The sequence below is a fragment of the Cnephaeus nilssonii genome (assembly GCF_951640355.1).
Source record: "Cnephaeus nilssonii genome assembly, chromosome: 18".
Taxonomy (NCBI): Eukaryota; Metazoa; Chordata; class Mammalia; order Chiroptera; family Vespertilionidae; genus Cnephaeus; species Cnephaeus nilssonii.
The window spans coordinates 37,178,377-37,205,491 of record NC_137089.1 but is presented as its reverse complement, the minus strand read 5'-3'; the positions used below and the strand labels follow the sequence as shown (position 1 = coordinate 37,205,491).

General features: G+C 41.4%; 1 protein-coding gene across 1 annotated transcript in view; it reads left to right on the top strand.

The window, feature by feature from the left end:
• CPA6 (carboxypeptidase A6) overlaps positions 1 to 27,115 on the top strand; it is a 208,043-nt gene that overhangs the window by 63,459 nt on the left and 117,469 nt on the right. The window contains exon 2 of the mRNA XM_079796251.1: positions 20,115 to 20,190. Within this exon, the coding sequence (XP_079652377.1) occupies positions 20,115 to 20,190 (76 nt within the window). The remainder of the gene's footprint in view (positions 1 to 20,114; positions 20,191 to 27,115) is intronic.

Here is a 27,115-nt window from a genome sequence, read left to right as displayed (position 1 = left end):
GAACTAGTATCCTGAGAAACCCAAAGCACCAATCAGAAAGAATGCACGTACCCCTATGTTCATAGCAGCGCGATTTACAATTGCTAAGACCTGGAAACAGCCCAAGTGCCCATCAGTAGATGAGTGGATTAAAAAGCTGTGGTACATTTACACCATGGAATACTATGCAGCAGTAAAAAAGGATCTCTTACCCTTTGAGACAGCATGGAGAGACCTGGATAATATTATGCTTAGTGAAATAAGCCAGTCAGAGAAAGACAAGTATCACATGATCTCACTCATGTGTAGAATCCTATCTAATAATAGACAAATATGCAAATTGACCATACCTCCAACACACCCACAAGCCATGCCCACAAGCCACGCCCACCATCCAATCAGAGCGAGCATGCAAATTAACCCAAACCAAGATGGCTACAGCCTCAGAGAGCAAGGTTTCCTAGGTAACAGAGGAAGCCAAGCTTTCCACCTGCCCTTGCCAGGCCTAAGCCTCCACTCAAGCTACAAAGTTTCAATTATAGAAGGTAAACAAATTCAAACAAATGGCGGCAGAATGGAGCTTGAGAGAGCAGGCCAGGGTTGCCGCCGGCAACAGGGGAAGCAAAGCTTTCTGCACACCCTGGCCGGGCCCACCCACTTAAGGCAACAAAGTTTCAATTATAACCCCAACACAAATGGCTACTCGGAGGGAGCCCCAGGCTTGGCTCTGCTCCAGGCTACAAAGTTTCAATTGTAGAAGGAAAATAAATCCCAGATACCAGGGCCTCCGCTTGCATTGCCAGGGGGCGTGACCCGCCTGCAAACCACCACAGGCCCCTCGCTCAGGCCGCCCCACGCCCCAAGGGAACCCCCACCTGATCCGGGACGCCCTTCAGGGCAAACCAGCTGGCCCCCACCCCTGTACCAGGCCTCTATCCTATCTAATAAAAGAGTATTATGCAGATTGATCATCACTGCAACACACAATATAGCTGCCCCCATGTGGTCAAAGATCCTGCCCCCATGTGGACACAAGATGGCCACCACAAGATGGCCAGCAGGAGAGGGCAGTTGGGAGGCATCCGGCCTGCAAGGGAGGGCAGTTGAGAAGGACCAGGCCTGCAAGGGAGGGCAGTTGGAGGTGATCAACCCTGCAGGAGAGGGCAGTTAGGGGTGACCAGGCCAGCAGAGGAGGGAAGTTGGAGGCAAACAGGCTGGCAGCAGAGTGGTTAGGGGGTGATCAGGCTGGCAGGCAGAAGTGGTTAGGGGCAATCAGGAAGGCAGGCAGGCAAGCAGTTGGGAGCCAGCAGTCCTGGATTGTGAGAGGGATGTCCGACTGCCCCACCAGGATCGGGCCTAAACGGGCAGTCGGACATCCCTCAAGGGGTCCCAGATTGGAGAGGGTACAGGCTGGGCTGAGGGACAACCCCCTCCGTGCACGAATTTCGTGCACTGGGCCTCTAGTGTAATTAACAAAATAAACGAATGAACAAAATAGATCCAGAGACATAGAAACATGGAACAGACTGCCGAATCTCAGAGGGAAGGCAGGGGTGGGTGGGTGGGTGGGTGGGAAGAGATCAACCAACGAACTTCTATGCATAACCCATGAACAAAGACAATAGGGTGGTGAAGGTCTGGGGTGGGGGACAGGGGTGGACTAGACGGAGTCAATGGGAGGAAAAGGGGGACATATACAATACTTTTCAACAATAAAGATTTTTTTAAAAGAATGAACTAGCATTTACTTCCCAGAATGATTCGAAATAATATAGTTTTACTAAAAGCTCTCTCCCTTTAGAATGGAGTTGTAACTGGAAGCTGTTACAGTAATCCAGATTACTGCAATAAAACTAATACCAAAGTCACTAAACTCTCAAGTGAACCATGACAAACCTCTTTCCAGAAAACCCACGTCCTTTGGGAAATTAGTGGAATCAGTCACCCTATCGACTACATCTACTCAGTGATATGAATACCAAAGGCAGCTTGGCATGCTCCTTTGTGAATAAGATGAGGAGAAGGTGGAAAGCTTTACCTCATTACAGTGCATTAAAACTGCAATGTTTAACCCCTACTAGATGCCAAACGCTAGGTGGGTAAGGTCCTTTAAACCTCACTGTTCTGTTAGTAGATACGATATTCTTCAGAGAAATCTGAGGCTCAGAAGTGATCTTCCTAAATGTATGTTGCCATGTGATTCAAACTTAGGTTTTCTGAATCCACCGTCTTTCCATTATGCGGCACTGCTTCCGTAAGTAATGAAATCAGACCACTTGGGCTTTGTTACTGACCCTGAACTAGGTTTGAAATGATCAAGCCTCTATAGCTGCTTCCTACCTGGATTATAAAACACTGACACAGTGATGAAGCTTTTCCACAGTTGAGGGAAATGATATTTCAAAGGTTGCCATCTTTTCCAATTCATTTTTTGAAAGTCAGCTTGGCTTATCACTGGGGAAAATCTCGAAGCAATCATAGAAATGCAATGAAAAGAAGGCAGTGTGTCATAAAACGGGCTTTGTATCTTGATAACAACATGTGATCTATTTATTACTTATGATGAATGTGAAAATAACTTGTTTTGGTGGAATTCATGAATAAGGCCGTTTGGGTAATTGAAGTCTTGCTTCTAGCTTTCAGCTGCTTGAATACCTTGTTGAAATGTGGAGGAGGACCTCAGGGCAGTTTTGCAAACATAATGAGGTTTGCAGTTTATTAAAGTGTGGATGTGACGTTCTCCGATGTGTAATGTATTTTCAATAATAATCCAAGTGCCAGGAGACTCTGAAAGAGATTGGGAAGAAAGTGATAATATTGTATTACTGTGCATCCTTAGGTCGTGCTCAATTACACATATATTGCATTGTTTTGTCTCTTAATTAGCAATTTCTGGAGTTTGAGTGATGACTGGCAGCCATAATTTAATCAGGGAAATCTCAGCATCCCCTGATAATTTTTATAATCTGAATTTGAACTCTGTTATGTATCTGCTTCCATTCGGAAGGGGTGATCTGGCCCATCACAGAGCAAAAGGAAAGCCTAGGTGTCTGAACCATAAAGGTGAGGGGGTGAGGGGGTGAGGGGTGCAAAAAAAGCCTCGAGAAGAAGGCAGAGGCCAACTGGGATAGGGTTTTGCAAGCCATGCTAAGCATTTGATCTTTCACGAATGGAAAGACAGTGAAGAGTTTTAAGTAACGGGGCACAGAATGCCACTGGCATTTTTTAAAAAAAAAAAATCTGTTTGCCTGTTTTGGGAATAGATCGAAGGGGAACAGAAGTTAACAGAGAAACCAGTTAGGAGGCTGAGAGCGAAGGAGATAAGCGTGAAGGAGGAGCAGTGGAGATGAAGTGAGAAGATTCAGGATCTGTGTTATAAACAGAACGTATTTCTGGAGACAGCAGAGGGGCTTGAGGAGAAAGTGGAGGAGGGGGCCCACATGGAGGGCTGCAGAACCAGCTGAGCCATGAGAGCTTGCATAGAGGGGGACAGAGGACAGGACGGGGACAAGGCAGCGAGTATGGAAGAGCTGGTTAGCTAGCCTGAGCATTACTAATATTCTTTAAAAAAAACACACACTTTAGACCCTCCAAGGTTTAAAGAAATTTTGATCCAACAAATACTTGTTGAAGGCCTACCAGGAACTGAGAGCAGGGCTGGCTTGTCAGAGACACCAGTGAACACTGCACATCGGATGTTGGGCCAGCCTACCTTCAGCAAGGAAGACGGGTGGAAGAGTCTGTCTTTTCTGTTCACTTATAAAGCCAACTCTTCTGATTATTTCTCACCTTTTAGAGAAAGTGAGGATGTATATTTTTAAAAGTGCTAGATATATTATGCACGTGTTGTTTGTTTATTTGGTTGGTTGGGTTTTTGTTTTTGTTTTTTGTCCTATATAATAATTGTCTGGTTATACTGATTCTCCAGCAACATGGAATTATATGCACATAGTTTTATTACCACTGTGACTTCCTAGCATTATCTTTAAAGTTACCTTTTTATTTTATTTCACTTATTCATTTTTTATTGTTGACACTATGACAGATGTCCTCCATTCCCCTCCCCCTTTGCCCACCTCCACCCAGACCATCATCACTCTGTTGTCTGTGTCCAAGTGTGATATATTATTTCACTTATTCTTTATGGAGGGGAATGAAAGAAGGAGCCTGCTCTCTTGGCCTCTCTAGATGAGTCTGGTTAAAGGTTTATTGAATTTATTTATCTTTTCAAAGAACCAGCTCTTAGCTGGCCTCTCTAGATCACTAATCCTTCCCCTCTTGGCATCTTCCTCAGCCTCTTTCAAATTTGCAGTCATGACCTGAGCCATCATTCCTGCTCTTCCTAGTCTGAGTCTGAGCAAAATAAATCAAATGATAAGAAGTGGGGAGAGGGGTGGTGGGTATAGAGGTGGGGTAGTAGTCTTCATTTTGGGGGGATTTTTGAGAGGAAAGGAGGAAATGGCATCATATTACCTCAGTTTCCCCAACTTGGTCTTTGAGGCCAAACTACTTGGGAATAGTCACATTGATCCAGAGGTCTAGGTGCAGGGATGTGTCCATTTGTCTCTGGCTCTCTGTTCTGGACCATTGAGGAACACCACCAAGCTCATAAAGATCATCCTTAAAAAGCCAAGGGCTGTAGGCCCAGACAGAACCTCATTTTTGTGTGGCATCTGACTACTTTATAAAGAGCCTTCATTTCTGTTCCCATTCAATCTTCCCCTGGCTGTGCCATGTGGGTGAGGTTTCACCATCTCACAGATGATCAGACAGCAGGAAGGTTAAGTGACAGAGCCAAATCTTGAAACACATTTCAATGACCTGATGGCATCACTGGTGTCTCTGACACCTGGTGATATCACGTCACCAGGTGTCCTCTGAGTTCTTGGTCATGATATGTGCATGATAAGCATTAAATTATAAATAACCTAGATTCTAGGCTAATCAGTCATTGCTGTACTGATCCATGTTTCCCAACCCCTGGCCTTTGTGGGAATATTCAAAGGGAGAAGAATGGGATACTGGCCAGAGAAATGTCTCAAACAGAAACTACTTCTAGCCACCAACGTTTAGGGGTATGGGTTTCATGGGGAAATAAAATGGTTTCTGAAGTCAGGAGTGGGAGGAAAAGTTAGCTTTGCCTCTGGTTGACCTGGTCCAGGAAGGAACATCTCAGCTAGCCTTTCTCCAGTCTTCTTTTCTCATCCAACCCTGTTTATAGTCTAAGCAACAGAGGCACAAATAAATGACAGTATGCCCTGGCCTATGTGGCTCTGTTGGTTGGGTGTTGTCCCATGCGCTGAAAGGTCGCTGGTTTGATTCTGATCAGGGCACATGCCCAGGTTGCAGGCTTGATCCCCAGCAGGGGGCGTGCAGGAGACAGCCTAGCAATGTTCCACTCTCACATTGATGTTTCTCCCTCTCCCTTCTTCTCTCTCTAAAAAATCTAATTTTAAAAAAATATATATTTAAAAATAAACAAGAGTAAGCATAATAATTCCTCAAACTGCCCTTGTTCGCTTCTCTGCTTCTACAGAGATTAGGAGGGAGATTCCAACGTGTACCAAAACCCATAAACCTCATGATAATATCAGTGTCAAGTGTTTTATGTTCAGGAAGACAATGGATAAGAAATAACCTCGGGGAAAATGGATCCAGGGATAAAGTAAGGGAAAGATTCTGTTAGAAAGAGGCTTTATTTACTTTAAAAAAAAAAAAAAAACAAAAACCTTTTCAGCTACTCCTCCCATTTTTGCCACCATGAGCTCCTCAGCACTGTCTGGTCACCTTTCAGTTCACACAATGGTGGCCATTTAAAGTCAGGATTGCAGAGATTAAACATTCCTTTTCAGCGATGCCATTACAGAGAGTCCCAGGGGGACTTTCCTGTCATTTCCAGCAGAGCTCATGGAGCTCATCCTCTGTTCTTTCAGGAAGTAGGAAAAGCATGGGAGCCAGACTATCTGATCTCCCGCAAGATTAGATGGAGGGGAGGTTCGCTTTCTTTTCTTCAGAGATCTTGATTGATGCAGAACAGAGGCTTTCCAGCAGAATAAAATGTTATTTTTAAGCAGTTTAGAGTAAGGACTTTAAATGGTTTTTCATGACCAAATGTAATGGGGTTTTAGAGTTCATCTCAAGAGGGACATATATCCTTATGTCTTTCCATCAAATCTGTTTCTCCTGATTCCTAACAGTTATGTATTTCATAGTAGGTATTATCTTTCTTTAACTCATTAGAGAAAGTGAAATCACAGAAACCATGATAATGGTGAAGTCAGATCCCTGTTATCAGAAATTTAACTGTATTCCACTTGGATGATAACAGCCAAAAACTAGTATATAATCCCTCCGTGCCTCGCCCCTCTTCCCCCTCCAGTATCTTATTTTATACAGTATAAGCACCAGGCTCTGCTTTTCAGAATGATCAGATTATGTCACGCTGCAATGAGAATTCCTGTTACAACAAGACCCCTAGGGCACATCAAAGGACTGCACGGTTGAAACACTCCAGATGATTTTAGGAGTTTGAGAGATTAAATAATCACTCTTTACATTGTGCGACTTTATGATATTCAAGGAATGCTTGTATATTACCTAATTTGATCCTACTGATGGTGCTATAATAAAGGGGCGGTATTATCCATGTCTTACAGAAAGATCACAAAAGTGAAATCATTTGCCTCGGGTTTCACAGCCAGTAATAGAAATGCCAGTACTAGGAACCAAAGTGCAAAAAAACCAGAAACGTAGATGGATCTGGCTGCCTGTTGTGTAAGCCCTTGAGGCCTGGGGGTAATATGGAAAAGGAAGAGGGCAGTTTGATGGGTCAAAATAATTCCATGATGCCCATAGGACTCTGTTTCCACCCTCACTCAGAAAAAGACATTGTCCCAGATTTTATAGACTGGCACCGATCCTGTACAAAACACTCTTCATCCATTGCCCTCAATCCTGCTCCAACCCACTTCATGTTATAAGAGGAAGAGTTATTTGGTGTGGGGAGGAGGAAGTCAGGGCTGAGGGCTGAGGGCTGAGGGCTGTTGCTTGCCCCCAGGAGCCCCGGCCTCCTTCCTCACTGCACACTGCACAAGACATAAAGCTGTCAACATCCTTGAGACCTCCTACCATTCTAAATCTCTTCACAACTTAAACCTGGGTTTCTTCCCAGGATCTGGTACCCATGCATCAAAAGTCCTACATCCCATAGATTTTATTCACCCAATGGGAAAAAAATGAAGTACTAGTCAGAAGGCACTAAAAAAAACTCAGCCTAAAGAAGAAGTATTAAAAAGTAAAGACCTTTATATAATCACAGAGCCATTAAGCGCCAGGCCCATTCCTTTGGGGAGACAAAAGAAGTAGATTTTAGGTTTTGCTGTTGAACGCGGCTGACAACAATTCTTTGGCTCTTCAGCTTCTGTGTGGTAATTTTAGACTGCGAATATTAACATTCTCTCACTGATTGTTCTTAATTAAACTTGCTCCTGAGCCACTATTAAATGCCAAAAACCTGGATCCTCAGAATATTATTCTGGAAGGTTTTGGCTTGTAGGAAGGAGCCTGATAAGATTATTCACTCCCACCCCTGCAGGTTGCCACCCCTGTACATTAAAACCTACCAACATACTCATAGCTGGCATCCCACCATCCTGTGTGCCATTTGGGAAAGGTCATTGGACAAGAGCATCGGAAGCAAATTCATGTGGGATCATCTCTTGGTTAAAATGTGTGAACGTCGTGTATTTTCCTCATTGTGAAGCAGTCAGGGATGGTTTGGCATCTCCCCCACCATCACCAGCGGCTCCCAGCTGCTGCAGGAGCGAGTCTTGATGTCATGAACCAGTAGGCACATAGCATTCCTCTGACACTGTGATTAGTTCAAGGGTGGGCTCAGTATCTTACTTGATCCAAATCTAGAGAGGTTTAGAACTTCTTTTCTTTATGTAGTTGGAAAAGAAAGTACGCTGTTCTTTTGGACAAGGTGTTGGATGGACGTGTAAGGCCCGGAACTGCTGCAGCCGTTTCGTGACAGTAAGGGATGCTGGCTTGAGTGAACAGAGCTAAGAGAATTGTAGAGAAACCAGGCTGAAGTGCTGGCCAAATTCTGCTGACCCTATGGCTAGACTTTTCATTTCTCAGCAAATAAGTTCCCATTCTGGTTCTGTCCAGTTTGAGGTGGCTTTCTGTTCGTTTGGAAACAAAACCATCCTAACTGGTGTGGTAATTATTAGACGATCATATTTTTTAACCCCTGACAGAAGTGTTACAGGGTCGGTTACATTTACAGAGCCAGACAGTCCCACTGCCAAGAAAGAAAAGTAAGTTCAGTCTTTCCCTCTGGAAAGGAACTCAAAGATCTAAACCACCCAGCCTCATCCATACATTTAATAGAGGAAATAAAGGAGAAAGAAAGGGGCAGATCTGGGGTTTGGATGGCATAGAAAATAATGAAACCCGGCTCACTCTTCATACTTTATTAATTCTCATTTCCCTGCAACTGGTGCTTTTCCTTCTCAAAGGGCTGTTTACAGATTTACCACTTCCCCTCAAGTCTTTATTGTCACTCAAGGAGTTTTTTGTTAGACTGAGCTTGAACTTCACAGTGGCTCTTGTTTCCTAGAAATTTTCAGATTCGAAAAAACAAGTCACAGGTGATAATGGCTATATAGTTCTCGTGTCAGCCATTGCTTTTACACATAATAAACAATTTTAGACAAACTACTGATAAAGTGTCCTTCTGAGTCTCTAAGCCTTTGACAAAATTCAACCCTAATTCTCACCGCTCTTGTGTGTATACAGATAATCACTGCCTCAGGTTACTGTTTATTCAATCCTTAAAAGATAGAAATAATTTAACATACTACCTTAAAATGTAGCCAATTACTAAAAAAAAGTCATAATAGGAATAAATGAGATAATGCATGTACAGCACTTAGAAAAAGCTTAATAATAATAATAACTTGAAAACTATTGGGCATCATTACAATTTATTATTACTGGGATTAAAATAAATACATCTAATATTATAATTGAAAAAATTCCCTGCAGAATGTTTAGTTTAGACAATTACTATAAGCCTAATTAATCTTTAAAAAAACAATTTCATATACACATTGCATTCAGATATTTCCAATATGATTTGAAATAAGTTCTAGGCATATTTGTCAACATCCCCCAAAAAAGTTTAAGTAGAGCAAATATAATAATTTAAAGTTATTAAAGTTTTATGCAGTTTAGTCTCTGCATGAAAAAAAAATCAATGCGTGTACTTGCACATTTTCCCACCTCTATTGAGCTATAATTGACATATAACATTAAGTTTAAGATATACAGTGTTGTGATTTGATACATGTATATATTATTAATGTTTACCACAATAAGGTTAATTAGCACATCCTTTACCTCAGATAATTACCATTTTGTTGTTGTTGTTATGGTGAGAACATTAAAGCTCTACTCTTAGAGCAACTTCCAAGTTCACAATGCAGTATTGTTAACCATAGTCACCATCCTGTGCATTAGATTTCCAGAACTCATCTTAAAACTGAAAGTTTGTACCCTTTGACCAACATCTCCCTCTTCTCCCCACTCCTAAGCCCCCGGTAACCACTATTTTACTCTGTTTCTAGAAATTTGTTTTTTTAAGATTCCACAAAGAAGTGAGATAATAATGGTATTTGTCCTTCCTTGTCTGACTTATTTCTCTTAGCATAATGCCCTCAAGGTCCATCTATGTTGTCAGAAATAGCAGGATTTCCTTTTTATGCCTGAATAATATTCCATGTGTGTGCATATGTATGTATATATGTGGGTATATGTGTATGTATCTATACTGTATGTATATTTTTACACATACACATAAACACACCACATTTTCTTGATTCATTCATCCGTCCATGGACACCTCAGTTGCTTCCATGTCTTGGCTCTGGCTAGTGCTGCAGTGTACATAGGAGCATGCACTCCCAGTTCTGCCTTCTCTGCTAATTGTACAGACACTAAGCAGCAAGACGTAGTAACCTCCAGAGATGTAAAGACCATTCACATACCACAATATGAGTGTGCTTACAAAAAAAAATTCTCTCCAAACCAAACTAAAACCATCAAAAAAACAAAATCTCCAAAGCAAGGAACACATACAATATGACTGTAAACCAATGCTGGCTTATCTTCCCAGTTTCATTGATTATCCTCCTCTCCCCCCAGTTCTGTATCACAGTCATTTCAATCAGCTCTGTTTGCAAAATTCATCTGCATTGGTGTATATAATCATAATTCATGTATTTTAACAGCTGTTAACTCCACTTTTATAGCTCTCCAAAAAGAACTCCACATTTTGCAGAGCTATAATTTATCATTTTTATTGTTGATGGGATTTTGGCCTGTTTCTAGTTTTGTTTTGTGATTATGGAATAAAGCTACGGTGAATATTCTTGTATGGGTCTCTGGTGCATGTGTGCATGGGAGTTTTCAAGAGTTTGATTGTTGGGACATGAGTATGGAAGGTTTATCTTTTACCAGTTAATACACAACTATTTTCTTCCAAAGTACTACTCTACTTTATACTCTATTGAGCAAAGATCTGAGTTTCAATAGCCATTTCTTGATATTATCAAAATTTAATTGAAAAAAATTGTGAAATGGTTTTAATGGTAGTTGTCACTGTTTAAATTTGCATTTCCATGTTTACAGATTATACTGAGCATATATTCATATTTTTGGTTATTTGTTTCTTGTTTATTGCATTCATATCTTTTGCCCATTTTTCATAAGTAATGCATCTTTTTCATATCGATACTAATTTTCTGATTGATACTAACATGTCTTCTCTTCACTTGTGGCTTGACTTTTGATTTTCATTATGGTATATTTTTGATGAAAAGGAGTTTCTAATTTTAATATAATTGAATTAATCAACCTTTATGATTTTTGTAGCATGTTTAATAAATCCTTTCCTGACATCATGAAGATATTTTGTCTCCAGGATCTTTTAAGATTTTTATTTCCACAGTTAAGTTCTTATTCCAACTTGATTTGACCTAGCTTGACGTGACTTGATGTGTGTGTGAGAGATAAAAACCCAGGTTAATTTTCTCCCCACATGGATAACCAGTTGTCCCAGTTACATTTATTAGAAGTCCATCCTTTCCCCCCTGACCTGCAATACGACCTCTGTCACTGATCGTTTCTCTATCAGTAAAGATCTGTTTCTAATCTACTCGTCCATTCTCATGTCAGTTCCATACTGTCTTAATTACCATAGCCTTATAATAAATCTTGATATTCGTTGGGTCAGTTTCTGGGGTCTCTGTCTGTTCTTCATGGAAGCACTTTCTTGGAGAGTGCTCTCTCACACACAAAAAAATAGAATAATCTATAAGAAAATGAAGGAAGCTGAGGATATAGAGGAAGGCTTGGACGGCAGCTACAACAGATTTCATGAGGAAGTGTGAAGCTGGATTGGCACTGCAGGAACAGCTCAAATTCAGACCAGGGGCAGGCCTTAGTGCCACAGCATAAACTCAGGTTTGTATGTAGGTTGCCCTTGGAGAGGGGGTCTTAATCTTGGGGGAAGCATATGCCTTCAGCTGAAGACCATTCTTTATTATGGACTCAGCTCTGAGCCATCAGCAGGATACACTCTGCAGCTGGGACAATGAAGCTTGTAGATTTTTGGACCACATAGGTAGTTTAAATTTCCTTTCAAGCTCTGCTATATGACTTGTGGTTTTAATCTCTCCATGATGACTATATTTTCCTTCCTATCCAGGGCCAAATCCAAGACACAGTTTCCCTACTGTCTCCTTTCATAAGACTTTTTTTCTGGTTATGAAAAAACCCTGAGGTTGTTATTGTTAAGGCTTTCTATGAGGGTCTCTGCTCTGAATCTCCACCTTGCTCAGACTTAGGAATTAGCAAGATGCCCCTCAGCCAGGGTAGCCACCGGCCTCAGTGTTAGCTTACATCAGCATTTTTGGCTTCTTAGGGTTAATCTGACTTACTCTGTTGCCACCCTACCCCTGCATATTAAAAAATATATCACATACATACATATTTCAGTATTGCTAAGTGATTTGCACTGGAAGGTGTTTTTAGTATATTTATCACCCCAAATTATGCTGGCAGATAGGTTCCCAGGTGAATTTTATGGACACTCAGATTTCAAAACCACTAAACTAATATGTGCTGATGGCTGTCAGTCCCTGGGGCCAAAATCTTCTTTCAATTATCAAAGTCCTTCCATGTGGTTTTCTCTGATCATCGCATCTAAACCTTTTTTATACATATATTCTACATAATTTATAAAACATTTATCACATACTACCTTATATTACAATCTTATATAATAAAAGGCTAATATGCAAATAGACCGAACGGCGGAACAACCAGAATAACTGAACAACTGAACCAGCCTCTATGACATGCACTGAAAACTAGGGGGCGTGTGCAGAGCATGGCAGGCATCAGCCATGGTGGGATGGTGGAGCAGGTGAGCAGGGGCGCCAGACCAAGGTGGGGTGCTGGTCACTGTCATCAGGGTGAGTCTCTGGTGGCTAATGAAAATTCTTTGCTGCCGTAGTTCCACCCAGTGCTCACACCTGCTGCCGGCACCAGCCCCACTCACACCCACAGCCAATGCCAGAGCTGCTGTTCACACCCACTGCTGGTGGCCGGTGCTGGTCCTGATTGCTCGGCGCCATCAGTGGGTACAAGCAGTGGCTGCTGGCCCTAATCACCTCTGAGGGCTTCTCCACCTCCACCTGCTCCTGAGAGGTGATCAGGGCAGCAGCCACCCCTCACACCCACTGCTGGTGCTGGCCCCAAGCGGGGCTGCCAGCAGATGGGACGGGGGGGGGGGGGGGGGGGGAGGGCGGTCGGTGGTGGAAGGGCTGGGCAGGGGCATGGAGAATGGGCCGAGACTTGCCCCTGTGCCTACCACAGCCTCTCGGCCCACAGTTCCTTTCAAGGTGCACAAATTCGTGCACTGGGCCCCTAGTAATAATATAAGGTTTTATCTATGTTTCATGTACTGAATTAGATTATACATCATTGAAAGGTGGTCCCTTATGCTTTGTAACTCCTTTCCTTTTTCTTCCTGACTAGCAACTTGCTATGTAGGTATCTTTCAAATGAATGGTTTGTTCTTCATTTCTTGTATTGAATCCTATTTTTAAATACTACAAGAAAGGACTGAATTGAAGTATCATATAATGATTTCACACAATATATTTCAAGTCCTTGAGACATAGTGAAGAAATTTATCTTACTGTAAGAAATTAATTTAAAGGCAGTGTTACATTTTATTGCTTTTTCCTTCCTGGCTTGTGCTAATGGGAGAAGAGGAAGTTCTCAAACCTTAACAATGGAAGTCAACTTCAGAAATTTAAAGATAGTTGTTTGTTTGGTTGGTTGCAGTTTACAAAAAACAACAACAATAAAAAATAAACCACATACACACAAAAGAAAAAACAATTTCAATTCAACTCTGCAAAAATCTATTGATCATCCATTACATGTGAGATTCCATGGTAGGTGTTCAACCTCTTAAGAAAATTTCTCTTAAGGACATCAGTAAGGCTTAGGAGGACTGCTTTTCTTTTCTCTGCTGTGAAAATAGCTGCAGCAACCAAAGCGGGGAGGGGAGGGAGAGAAGAAAGTCATCGCTTCTGTCTAACCCAAGAGTGAAGTCTAAATCTTCATGTCCTAAGCAAACTGCCACAGGAAGCTTCTTCATGTTCTGAGTTCTTTATATTGAGACTATAAACCATAACCAAAGAGGGGGGAATCCATTTATCTCTGGAGTGTTCTCTGCCAAGTGGTCTCTTATTTATTGCTTTTTAAGGAAATTTTTCATGTACATCAAAACGCAATCTTTCAACAAAGGAAATGCACTTCTGAGACCCAAGCACTTTATAATATAGAATCGACATGCGAACATTAATTTTTTCTGGATTACCTAATGAGTTTCTTGGTGCTTGGGTGAGAGATTTTTATTTTTTTAAGTGAAAATCCTATTATTAACTCTTTCATGTGATACAAGGCTTTCAGAAAATTCAGCAAATATTTTAAACGGTCCATTTTTCTTGAGAATATGAGATGCATTTAGCTATTGAGCAGCCTAAATCTTCCTTCTGAAAGCACACACAGTTTTTCTAAGCGCTATCAAAATTAGAGGAGTGTTTTAGAGAAAGGTATTCAAGGAAAGAAAGAAGGCCAGTGTGTATTTTCCCACCTGTGAAGACTTTGATTTAGCAGTAAATTTATTTATTCCATTACTTTTCCTTATCTCATTCCTAAAAAATAGACAAAGCAAAATTACTGTTATTCTGCAGGGCAATTTTGGTTACATGTAGGAGACAACCTGACTCAAACTGATCTACACAATAATGAAATTTTTATATTAACTAACTAAGTCCAGAAGCAGGAAGGAAAGGCTTAAAGGTTGGTTAATTCAACAAAACCACTGAAAACATGGTTTTTTTCCTGTCTATTCAGCAGTTATAGAATCTGCCTTACCCTAAAGCTCACTCCTTTCATGATTAATGGCTGCCCAGGTGAGGGTTATACATACAGGATTACACATTTCCTTATTCATGTTTTACAAGAGCGTGAATCTTCTTACCCCCAGCCATAGAATAATAATTCTTCCCTTAAATCTGATTGGGCCAATTTATAACATATGTTCATCTCCATATTAACACAATTTACTGGAGATATTTAAGCTCTGGCTAATCAAGATTTATTCCTAACTAGAGGCCCCTCGGGCCTGGCCTGCACCCTCTGGCAATCCAGGACTCCTCAGGGGGATGTCAGAGAGCCAGTTTTGGCTCAATCCCCACAGGCCAGACCGAGGAACCCTATCGGTGCACAAATCTGTGCACTGGGCCTCTAGTATGCATATAAGATCTTTGGTTAATCTCTTCTTGCCCTCCCCCCTTTCCCCTTCCCTCTGAGATTTATCAGTCTGTTCCATGTTTCCATGCCTGTGGTTTCCGCTCCCGCATTGAGTGTCTGCCCCCGGTGGTCAGTGCGTGTCATAGCTATCAGCCGGTTGGCCGGTCACTTAGGCTTTTATATATATAGATGTGGGGATGGAGGGACTATCTGAGCAAATCAGTCCTGTTAGGACTTATGAAGGGGAAATGGATTTGGAGGCGCAGCCAAAAGCAGCCACTACAGCCATCTAATCTGATTACTTGTGAAGGCCAAGGAATGTAGACATCCCTTTCTATATCCAGCTAAATTGTGTCTTTAGAAGTATTAAAAAACTGAGCACGTGCAGCTTGTGCCCACAGCAAGAATATCTATGCAGGACTTTCTTTGAAATTATTTTCCTATTTTATTTTATTTATTTATTTATATTTTTATTGATTTCAGAGAGGAAGGGAGGTGGAGAGAGAGATAGAAACATCAATGATGAGAGAGATTCATTGATCAGCTGCCTCCTGCATGCTCCCCCCCACCCCCAGCTGGGGATCAAGCACGCAACCTGGGCATGTGCCCTTGACAGGAATCAAACCTGGGACTGTTCAGTCCGCAGGCCAGATGCTCTATTCACTGAGCCAAACCAGCTAGAGCTTTCCCATTGTATTTTATGTAAAGTGTCCTATATCCTCAATTGCTATTGTAGGAAATAATGAAACTGTCTAATAAGTGTGTTTCTCAGATGCCAAAGTGCTGCCTGAGAAGGGAAGAAATAATAAGTGCCAAACCAGGAAGCTGATCAATAATGAGATTTAAATACCTATAAAAAGGTCAAGAGACAAAAACACCAGCAGCAACAAAAAAGGTGAAATATATCCCTAATAAAATCATGTTTTATTGCTTCTGATGTTCACAGTGAAACCCACTTGGAGAAGCATCTGCTTTTAGCGCTTTAATTTTTAGAGGATGAGACAAATAGTTTCCTGTAGAGGTAATAACAGCTATTGAGAGACTATTAGGTGGGCATTTCCCAGACTCTATCATTGGGAATATGATGGTAAACTCACCACGGGAAGGAACTGCTATATCCCTACCACCTGCCACCATGCCTGGCACTTAACGTGACCTTATAAATGTGGCCGAATGGAATAATTTTCATCAAAACCTTAAGCAACAATATATTGGGGCTCCCCCGCCCCATTGTAAGGTTTATGAATCATTGGCTCTAAATAATTCAGCAATTTAGCCCAGGGCACACAGCAAGTGGTGGAACCTAGATTAGAATCCAGCCTTGGTCTATTTCTTCCCTAAGTGAAAAAAAAGAAAAAATGGATCAGGGAAGATAAATCCAGTCATTCAAAGATATGAATGAAAAACTGAAGTATCTGAAGTTTGAGTGGTCTTAGTAATAGTGCATTTGTTAAGTTTGAAAAGGCATGCATGAGATGAGAGCTATTGATGCTAAGAAACATGAGGAAGACTGGGGACTGTTTCCAAACCAGGGCAATGTGTCAAATGCCTACATTCCGTGCTTGAGAATTTTGCCGTTATAGTAACTTGGCTATTACCTGTATCTTGGCTATTACCTGTGGCCACTGTTCCTGATAATGCAAACTCTCTGTTTTGTGTTTTTTGTTGTTGTTTTTTTTGTTTTGTTTTGTTTTGTTTTTATGTCTCAAGTGCAAAGTCCCAAAGGCAGGATCTGACTAGGTCAGCTGTCAGTCATCGTCCAGTGGAATGAACCCAACTGGGAAGGATTCAGTTGTCATCCCACCTTATGGCCCATTGACTGCCTTTAAGTCAGGTGTCAAATTCGCTGTGGTCCCAAGAGTGTGTGCATGTGTGAATGCAGAGGAAAAGTCTAGAGGGAATCACAAGAAACTATTATCGAGGCTCTGAGGGGAGGATGGAAGGTCAAGGTTGGAAGAGAACCGGGAGGGGAACTTTATTATTTCATATCCTCTGTAATGTTTTGATTTTTACAAGCCTGGGTTCATAAACTAGAGAAATTTAGAGTTTAATCATGGGATCAATTGTGAAAGGTCTTGCCAGGAGCCAGAACAAAACTCTGGAACTTCGCATCCATGTCTTTCAACAGGAGGCTGAGGAGGACTCCCTCGTTGCCCATAAAACAGAGATGTTCTTGCATAGGTGTCCCAGGGAACATGGTAGTCATCAAACTCAAACAGCATAAAAAAAAAAGGAAAGTGGGGCTCATCCCTCCGACCAGGGCACTGAGGCTCAGACAGACTGTAAAACGTTAGAGATGGTGTTCTCTTGCCAAATTCTTTTCTCTGGATGCATACATTCTTATTACACATTTTTTAAATCGATTTCATTTACTTAAGATGATCTCATCCGTGTGGTTGCTGCTGTACATAACAATAATCTAACATGAAATGAAACTTGATGTTAGCATTATAGCAATACAATCTCATCTGTCCTGTAAGGCAAGGGGACAAAATCTAAGTATATAATGAATAAATACATATACATAATTACCTGGAGGTTATTTATACTGCCTCTCTACTACATCCTTAAACTGTAATTAAAAACACCTGTTCTGTTTTTCCTCTTGACAACTTTATTTTGGCTGGGTTAGAAATATCTAGTTTACAAACACATGTACAAATGAGCAGCTGGTCTCTAACCTCAATCACATTCAGACCTTTGGTTTCCTCATCTTAATCCCAAAGGGTAGTTAAGGGGTTTTAAATTGATGTTGCCACCTAGCGGTCGAAAACTGATAAATTAGAAAGCGTCTCAGTTCACCTTCTTTGATACTCGCTCACAGCTGGTTTTTCTAAGTTCCAGTCGCTATTTCACTACCTGAAACCCATTTGTAGTACTGAATTATCATTCACTTTCAAAATGGCTAGCTATCAGATCTAGAGAGACTAAGCTTTCCCTTTGGTGAGACAAATGGGGCAGTTGGGGGTCATTGGGTTTAATATGCTAAATAAAGAGCTTTTGTTGGTTTTTGGTTACTGGTTAGTCTACCCCTATAATTTATTGGCTTGTAAAAAAGTAAGACATTTTATGGATTTTCCTAAATAGCTTTCCTTATACTCTGTTCTTTGATAAGTAATCAAACAGTAATAAACACATTTCTCAAGTTGCACCTGAGAATTTCTACAAGCTGAGATGAAGTGATTTTTTTTTTTAATTGAATGATAAAGCTGGGTTTCAGCAATCACTTTCAGGATTAAGTTTTTTTTTTTAGTCTTCCCACGGTTGTAAAATGGCTACAGATTGCTTTCTTTGCATTCTTGCGGAGCTGACAGGGCCCAATGCAGGTGTTTCCAGCAGGATGTCAAGTGATCCATCCTTCAAAAACAACCATATCACCCAGCAAAGGTGTCTTTCTCAGCCAATAATCATATTGGGTCAGGTAGGAGAGGCCAGGATCTGATGAAGCCAGGGCAAGCAAAGGTCAACGCATTGTGTACCAGAAAAGATGTAATAACATTTCAATTCTAAAGGTCAGATTTGGAGTTGGATTACAGTGACTTGATGAATTTTTCTTAACTTCTACTTTCTTGTATTCTTTTCAGAAAAAGATATTAAAAGGTTTTTTTCTGTGACTTTGAGGAAACAAAAGCTACAAAGCCAGATTAGGGTATTGGTGCCTAACCATAATAAATTATCATGAGCAAGCCGAGGACCTTTTAATTCATAAGCCTAACGAAGGTATAACAGGATCATTTGAAATAACAAAGCTAAAATGATTAGAAATGAACACACAGCCCTAAAGAACCATCATTCAGCCCTGGTGGGTTGGAGCATCATCTGTGCTCCAAGGGTAGTGGGTTCTATTTCTGGTCAGGGCACATACCCAGGTTGCAGATTTGTTCCCTGATTGAAGTTCATATGAGAAGCAACCAATCGATGTTTCTCTCTCTCTCTCTCTCATATCAATAAAATGAATAAGTTATAATTAAAAAAAAAAAAGAATCATCGTCCAGCAAATCTGGAAAGTCCCTAATGCCCTCCCTATTAATCTTATCTCACCTTGGAAACTGTTATTTATCTAAGTAAAACCATGAAAAGCATGCAAATTCCATCCTGATTCTGGCACGCCTGTCAGGCTGGAGATGGAAGTTGTGGGTGGACGGCCAGAGTTTTTGTTTTGTGCTTTATATATATGGTCTTCATGATGTTCTACTTTATCTTCAGTCATTATAAAATGCCATGGGGGGGAGGTAATGAAAAATATTCCTTCCTGTGTACTTTATTTAGTTTTACCTACTAGTAGCTCTGGCTGCCAAGAATTCTCAATGATCGCCTTTGTGCCAAATCCATTAATAAATATTTAATGTGTCTGTGCAAAACATGCTGACAGTTGAGATTTTAATACAATAGAGTTGCGCTTCCCAACCTGTCCTCGTCATAACATAAACAAAATGATAATACCTGTCTGGCACACCTGAGGGACAGGTCACCACCACACACAACTCCCTGACAAATAGGTGACCCCTCCAGTCTTCGTCAATTTACAGGAAGACTCTTGGAGAGTGTCCAAATATAATTTCAACTGTGGTATCATTTTAATGGCTGTAAAAATTGATTTAAAATCGTTTCCACTTTAACAACTTTATGGTCATCAGTGTCGCATGGAACACATGTAAACAATTTGGTGGCCCTCCAGTTGGGTCCCACAGACCAGTCGGGAAGCTCTGTACTAGAGAGTTAAGATGCCCCATAGAGATGGGCTTATCTTTACTGTTCTCAGTGTGGGAAGGATCCACACCAGGAATGGTCATAGTGTATGGATTCCATATCCTCTCATTGAAAGGCACATTCCTTTTCAGCATTAAGTTTTATTTAAAAAGTGTCTTTGCTTCCACCATTAAGCATTTTCTTTCTTGGTGTCTGTTCTGGGGTACCCAGGAGAGTTCTTGTCCGTATTGCCACTCTGCCTGTGTTTTGGCCTTTCTCTGCTTAAGTGTGAGTTTGTAATCTTCAAAAGCTGATGAAAAAAGCAAATGGTTTTAAGACAGACCGAAAAAGACCAAGCAATCAGAGAGTAACAAGAACTGGATAAAATACCTGTTGTCAAGCCCAAAGTTTTGCTGTTTTCCTCCTTAAAGGCAGAGGCAGTTTTTGTGTTGTTGTTGTTGTGTGTTTTTTTAAGTAAAAAGAAAGATAGAGATCATTAAGTCTTTATTTTTAAAAGGTAACTATCACCATTTTCCCCTTTCTTACAGTGATAAGGTGATAAGACTTATCCCCAATACAGAAGAGGAAGCATATGCATTGAAGAAAATATGCCACCAGCTTAAGGTAAGAGAGTGTCCACTCACTTATCCTTGTGCTTGCAATGTATTTACAGGGTTTTGCTGACTGGAGTTGAGTAGTTGGAATTAATTACCCATGGGAATAAAATTCTAAGAGAACTTGAAAGAGCTTTTAAAGGGTAGTTAAGGTTATTAAAATATTAATATATATCTGACCCATTATCTATTTACTAGTTCATTTACTTATTTTCCATCTCCCTTAGCAGGAAGTAAGCTTCATGAGAGAGCTTGTATATGTCTTTTCATCACTATATTCTCTGTCAGTTTCTGGAATATCCTAGAAGCTCAGTAAATGTCTTGTTGTTTAATGCATGAGTGAAGTTTATACTTTTCCAGAACTACACTTTTCCCTCTTGAAATCTCCCTGCTGATCATTAGAACTTCAGGCAGAAGTGAGATGAAGAAAATAAAAGCCAGAAATTGAAGTTAATTAATTTTGCTATGTTTCAGTGGATTTGATAAGAGAATTCTGTTGGCAAAAGTTGAAGGGCTCTGATTATTCAATCTTTGATGGATTTTATGGATTTTAAAGTTAGCAGGTTTCTCAGTCCCTATTACTGCATGTAATTGAGTGTTAGCTTTTGCTAAATACTTATGATGAGAAGTGTGGTGATGGGCTCTTTTCCATGCCTACCTTGCAAGAAGAGAAGTGAGCCCATAAAACGTGGTGGTTTGGGCTCATTTTCATGGAGAGCAAAGCAGATTACAAAGGAAGCCTTATTAATATCTTCAATATGGAATAGAAAAACCTGTGTCCTATATGACTGGAGTATAATCCTACCTGGATTGTGCCTGGAGAAGGTGTTAGGGGATGAGGAGTAAAGGAGGAGTGACAGACTCAGGGGCTTCTGGAAACATTTGTAATTATCAAACTTTCAGTCTTCTATTTTTGGTTTGATTTTTTTCCTCTTTGACATCTTCCCTTTACATATTGAATTTATTTGCAAATGAAGTTTTAAACTTCTATTTTATTGATTTTCTTTCTTCCTCTTCCAATCCAGCCCCTATCCATGAAATGTTCAGTTTAAGGTTGGTGTCTCATCATAAGGAGGTAGGATGCAGGAGCTTATCCGCAAATTGTTATGGTTTTATCCAATTCCAGAGACACTGTGTTTGCTGGACCTCTCACAAACCATTGTAGCCTTTTCAACAGCAATATCCGAACACTATCGAAACAATCTACCAGAGTCTCAAACGTTGTAAAGAAGCAAAGCCAGTTTCAACAAGAAGTTTCCATCTCCATTGCAGTTGTGTTTTGAATACAACACTGGAAAAATTAAATAGCCACTTTATACCTTGGGGTCTAGTATTTCAGGCAACAAATATTGGGAAAAAATCATTAGGATTTTCCCCCAATTTACATGGTAGGCCTTACAAAGCTATGAAAATAAAATTGCATCATCATATATGTGATCACTTACCATTATCAAAAACAATAACATTGCATCAATGAGGACTGTGAGGGTTACTTATAAACTCTTGTAAATCACAGTAAATGGAACTAAAAGATGCTGAATAAAGCTAGGACTGTGGACACTGATAACACATTTATATTGGACCCCTTTTATGAACACACTTAAAAAACATTCCTGCATATTGTATTCATTTGGTTCTGAAGGAAAGGTAATAAACAGGGGTCGGGGAGGAAATGGCTTGGTTGTGGAGGAGCTTAGATGACACTGAGGGGAGGAAAGGGGGCTAGTGAGGAAGAGGGGAGCGGAGTGAAGGGAGAAAGGGAGTAGATGTTAGAATGTCAGTGATATTCCAGGGATTCCACCCCACGGAGAGTTACATCTGGAGTTACACCCAGTCCCTCTTAGCCACTATGTGCCCTCACAGTGCCAACTGCTTCCTGTAGATTGCCTCATTTTAACAACTCTATGATGTGGGTACCATTATTATTGCTATTTTACACATGAAGAAACTGGGAGAGACAGAAGTTAAGTAACTTGCCCCAGGTCACAGTGTGGAATCAGAACACACATATCTAGACAGGGCCAAGCCCTCTAGAACCCAGGCGAGGCCACCTCTTGCCTCTAGTCTATTTACTCTGATCATCTTCACAATGGAAGGGTGAAAGCCAAGTTTGCTGGGCAGTGGAGCTTAGACTCAGTGTGATCATTATCATGCGTTCATTTACTTTATTCCTGAGTCACCTACACCACCCCCAGCACCCCCAGCTTCAGTAATTTGCAAGAAAACTCTCACAACTTAGCCTATAGTCCTATTTGCAGCTATGCCTTATTATCACAAAGGGATTCAAAGCAGAATCAGCAAAGAGAAGAGGCACAAGGGTGGAAGCCAAGGACAAACCAGGCTCAAGCTTCCAAGACGTATCTCTTAGTAGAGTCACACGGGATGTTCTTAATTGCCCCAACAATGAGTTGTGATCACACAGGTGAAATGTTATCTGCCAGGGAAGCTCATTAGAGACCTAGGGCCCAGGGTTTTCACTGGGGTCTCGCCATGTAGGCCCCTCTGCCCAGCACATACCAAAATTCCAGACTCTCAGAGAGAAAGCAGGTGTTCAGCATGAACCATGTTGTTTGCACACACAGTCCAGGCACTGTTAGCCACTCTTCCCAGTTAGGGTGGTGGAAACCCTCCCAAGATCTAGGTTCCCGGATGCCAGATAAGAGCCCACCTTGCAAGCAGGCCTTTCTGAGGATAGCGGTTTCCTGCCTGTTCTATCAACTCTTCTCTGCACATTTCTTCTGTTCCTTAAAGAAATAGTTTTATTGGGCTGAAGTTTGAAGTGTTGCACTTAAATAAGTTTCTATTTAAAAGCATCATGTTAACTTGCTGGCGTTTTATGTACATGATTTCATCGAGTGATTCACTCACACTAAGCGCAGGCATTTTGGCCAGGCAGAGAAAGGGCCTGCAGAGGAGGAAAATATGACTGCCTGTCATTCTATGCCCCATGGAGCTGATGGACAGAATTGGGGCCATTGCTGACAATTCCTTTGCACACCTGTGCACTGCCTCCCAGGGGATGGGAGGAGGATTTGCCAGGAAGCCTTTGGTTGCCTTATTTCCCTGAAGCACAGTGTGGTAGACAGAATTCTAAGATGGCCCCAAGATTTCTCCCCACTGGTCTGCACACCCTGTATAATCCCTCCTCTGAGTGTGGGCGGGAACTGTGGGTAGGATGGGATAGTCATTCCCATGATATATTGTGTTACATGGCAGAAGGGAGATTACCTGGGATAAGCCTGACCTGATCAGGTGAGCCCTTTAAAAGCAGAGAGTTTTCTCCAGCTGTTCACAGAGAAAGAAATCAGAGAAGTGCTCCCCCTGGTCTCAAAGAAGAATCCAACTGGTATGTTGTGAAATGTCCTTGGGAGCCACACCATCAGAAATACCCATGGGCTCTAGAAGGTGAGAGTCACCCCAGCTGATAGACAGCAAGGAAATGGAGATGTCAGTCCTGCAACCACAAGGAACTATGTTCTGTCTTCACCAGATGCCTCTGAGGTCCAGATTAAATCACAGCCCAGCTGGCCCCTTGAGTTTAGCCCATTGAGACCCTGAAGAAAAAAATCCAGCCAGCTTTGCTTGCACTTCTCACCTACAGAACTATAAGATGATAAATGGGTGTTGTTTTACGCTTCTGTGGTTAAGTCTCTCGGCAGCAATAGAAAACTAATACACACAGAAAGGTAACAACCCTGCATCTTGGCCTTCGGTGGCTCTTATTTTAATAGCATACATGAGTGCTTTGAATTCTCTGATTTCCCTGGCTATCACCAAGGAGCTCTGGAAAAGTGAAAAGTGATTAGACTACATGCTTAGGCTGTAAATTCACAGCATCTTCTCTGAAACATGAACAAATGCAAAATGTATGTGCAACATCAAACAGACTCTGAGAAGGTACAATCAAAGCATAGCTAAATTGATGTGGAAACTGTTACAAAGCTGGTTACTTTCCTAATTAAATTGTATGGTTTTGCTGAAGAATTAAAACAAGAAAGTTAAACAGACCATGCCCCAGAGAACTAGATTGAGAAAACACCAGTCAATTAAATTGTTGATGAAGAGCATAGCCATGATTTAAATAAAGTTGTGATGTAAGGGGGACAGTTTGCAGGTGAATACAATTAGAGACGGAGCACCATGTTCTGCCCACATCTCTTCACAAATTCTTTGTGCTCTGAAGGATAGAAATGGCTTTATGTAAGGTCACAGAACAAGTTCCTGTTACAGAATTGACACATCCTTGTTGAAAGAAACATTAATGATGCTTTGGTTTCCAGTTTTCTCACCAGAGAGCTATATGATAAAAAACAAAAACAAACAAAAAAACTGGACTGTATCCAAAAGTTTGTCACTTTTTACAAACTAAATCATAGCCTCAAAATATTAGCTGGCTTGTCAGGTATCACTGAGTGAAAGGTGGAGTCATACAAGGAAGGCTTCCCCCTTCTCCTTGGCTGGGATGTGAAATTTGCTGCTGCCTTTCCCAGGTGTACTCTCCCTCCTCAGCGCCGTGCTGTAATTGACTGCTCTCTTCTCTGATCCTCTTTGGTGCACTCCCAAGTCATATACCTGGACCTACAGGAGCTTCAAATACCTGTGGTCCCTAGGAGCAAATAAGCTCAACTATCCAACTGGACAATTTAATTGACTAGGAGGAAGAAGATAGTGATAGAACTCATGCTGTGGGAGTTACTTGTCCTCCTTTTCTTTAGAAATTGATTGAGCTATCATAGCATCTCTTCATCATGACTGTGGTAGTCAGATTTCTAAGTTGGCCGTCAATATTCTTAGCCCTGGTATACACACACCTTCTCTTGGGTATTTCATCAAACATGAATCTGGTTCCTGCTATAAAAGGATCTTGCACATGTAAATACGGTCCCAAGTCAGTTGACCTTGGAAGAGAGACTATCAGGGTGGGCCTGACCTAATCATGTGAGCCCTTTAAAAACTGAGTGTTTTCTCCAGTGGGGGGGAATCAAACAGATGGATGCCTGCTGGCCTGGAGGAAATCAAACATCCATGCAGAGAACTTCCATGTAGCAAGAAATTGTAGGAGGCCTCTAGTTGCTGAGAGCTGTCCCCATTGGACTAGAAGGAAAACAGAGACCTCAGTCCTACAACTACTAGGAAATGAATTTTAGCAGCAACCTGTGAGAATGTAAGAGGATCCTGAGTACCAGATAAGTCCCTAGCATGAGTGGACACTGGATTTTAGCCTGAGCAGAAAATAAAGCCACTTCTGACCTATAGAAATAGTGAAATAATAAAACTGAGATGCTAAATTTATGGCAATTTAGCAATAAAAATCGAATACTATGGCCTTAAAAAAAAAAAAACACCAAAAAACCAAACAAACCCACAAACAAACACTGATTCAGTGATCTACCTGAGGATACACAGAAATATTCTGAATGATAAAAGTAAGAAAAAGACCAAAACTTTGATCTGTCAATATATTTGGGGCAGGTTAAAGCTTTTCCATCTTTTTGTTAATGGCTTTGTAAAGGAATGAAGCAACATTACTTTTGATTTTGCTGGCATTTTGAAAGAGAGAAAAAGCTGCTTATAATCCAGGCAGACATCCAAATGAATTATGGATTAAATTTCAGACATGGCGTGCAGTCTTCTCCTTCGTATGGAGATTGATAATTAACAAAAACATATTAAGAGAAACAATACAATATGTGTATGTGGTGGTCGGGGGGATACATTAGAAACATTTCTTCCAAAGTGAAAAAATCCACTGCAGTATTATCATACCTAATAAAATGGTAATATGCAAATTACCATCACTCCGCTACGCCCACGATTGGGCCGGCTGGAGGTGCGGGGGGCGGGACTCAGGGTGGCCGATTGGCTGGCGGTAGGAGTGGGGGGCGGGGACTCACGAGTCCCCACCCCGCTCCTCCCGCCGGCTTAAACGGCCGGCGCTGCAGAAGACACTGGTGGCGGAACTCGGGGTGGCCGATTGCGTGGCTGCTGGCACCAGTTTTCCGCCAGCAGCAGTTTTCCTCTGGCCACCCGCCCGATCAAAGCGCCTCCCGATCGGAGTTCCTCTCGGGGTGGCCGATCGTACTGGCGGGAGGCGCTCTGATCGGCGGGTGGCCAGAGGAAAACTGCTGCTGGCGGAAAACTGGTGCCGCAGCCAGGTGAAGGAAAAGTCTATTGCACGAAACTTCGTGCCACAGGCTCCTAGTTATTATTATAATTACCTCAGTGGTCTTTTATTTAATTTATTCAAGTAAGTTGACAACATGACCTTGGGCTAATACCATAGTATTTTAGTTTCCTTTGTGTTTGTAAGACTATTCGGGGTTTTGTTTAGTTTTTTTTTTTATTGTTGAGAGTATTACAAATGTCCCTCATTTTCCCCCTTTTGCCCCCCTCCACCCAGCTCCTGCCCCACCTCAGGCCTTCACCACAAAATAGCCTGCTTTGAAACCAGTTTTTAAACTATAGAAGTAGTCGTTCTTATTGGCTGGTAGTAACAGCCATCCTTAAGGTAGTATCTGTAACTGGGCAGTTTGAAAGTCCAGGTCCATCAGAGTCTCTCACAGAAGGTGATCTCAAGTGGGCTCATTCATGCAACTGAATTCATTCATTATTTACTCAGGGGTCACAGCGATCCAAGAGTAAGAGAGAGCAAACTCACAGAGCTCCTTGAACCCAAGTTTGGAACTCATATAACATCACGCCTATTACTTTCTACCAGCCAATGAAAGTCACAGGGCCAGCCCGGATTCAAGGAGTGAAAAAAACAGATTCCAGTTCTTGATGAGATGATTGCAAGGTGTGAATACAGACTTGAGAAAACTTTTTCATTTTTATAACTCACCACACCTCCTATTCCCCACCTCATTCCAACCCCACCCACATATTCCTTTATAGTTTGTTACCAAATCTAGCAGGGGAGATGGCAGCTCTGTAAC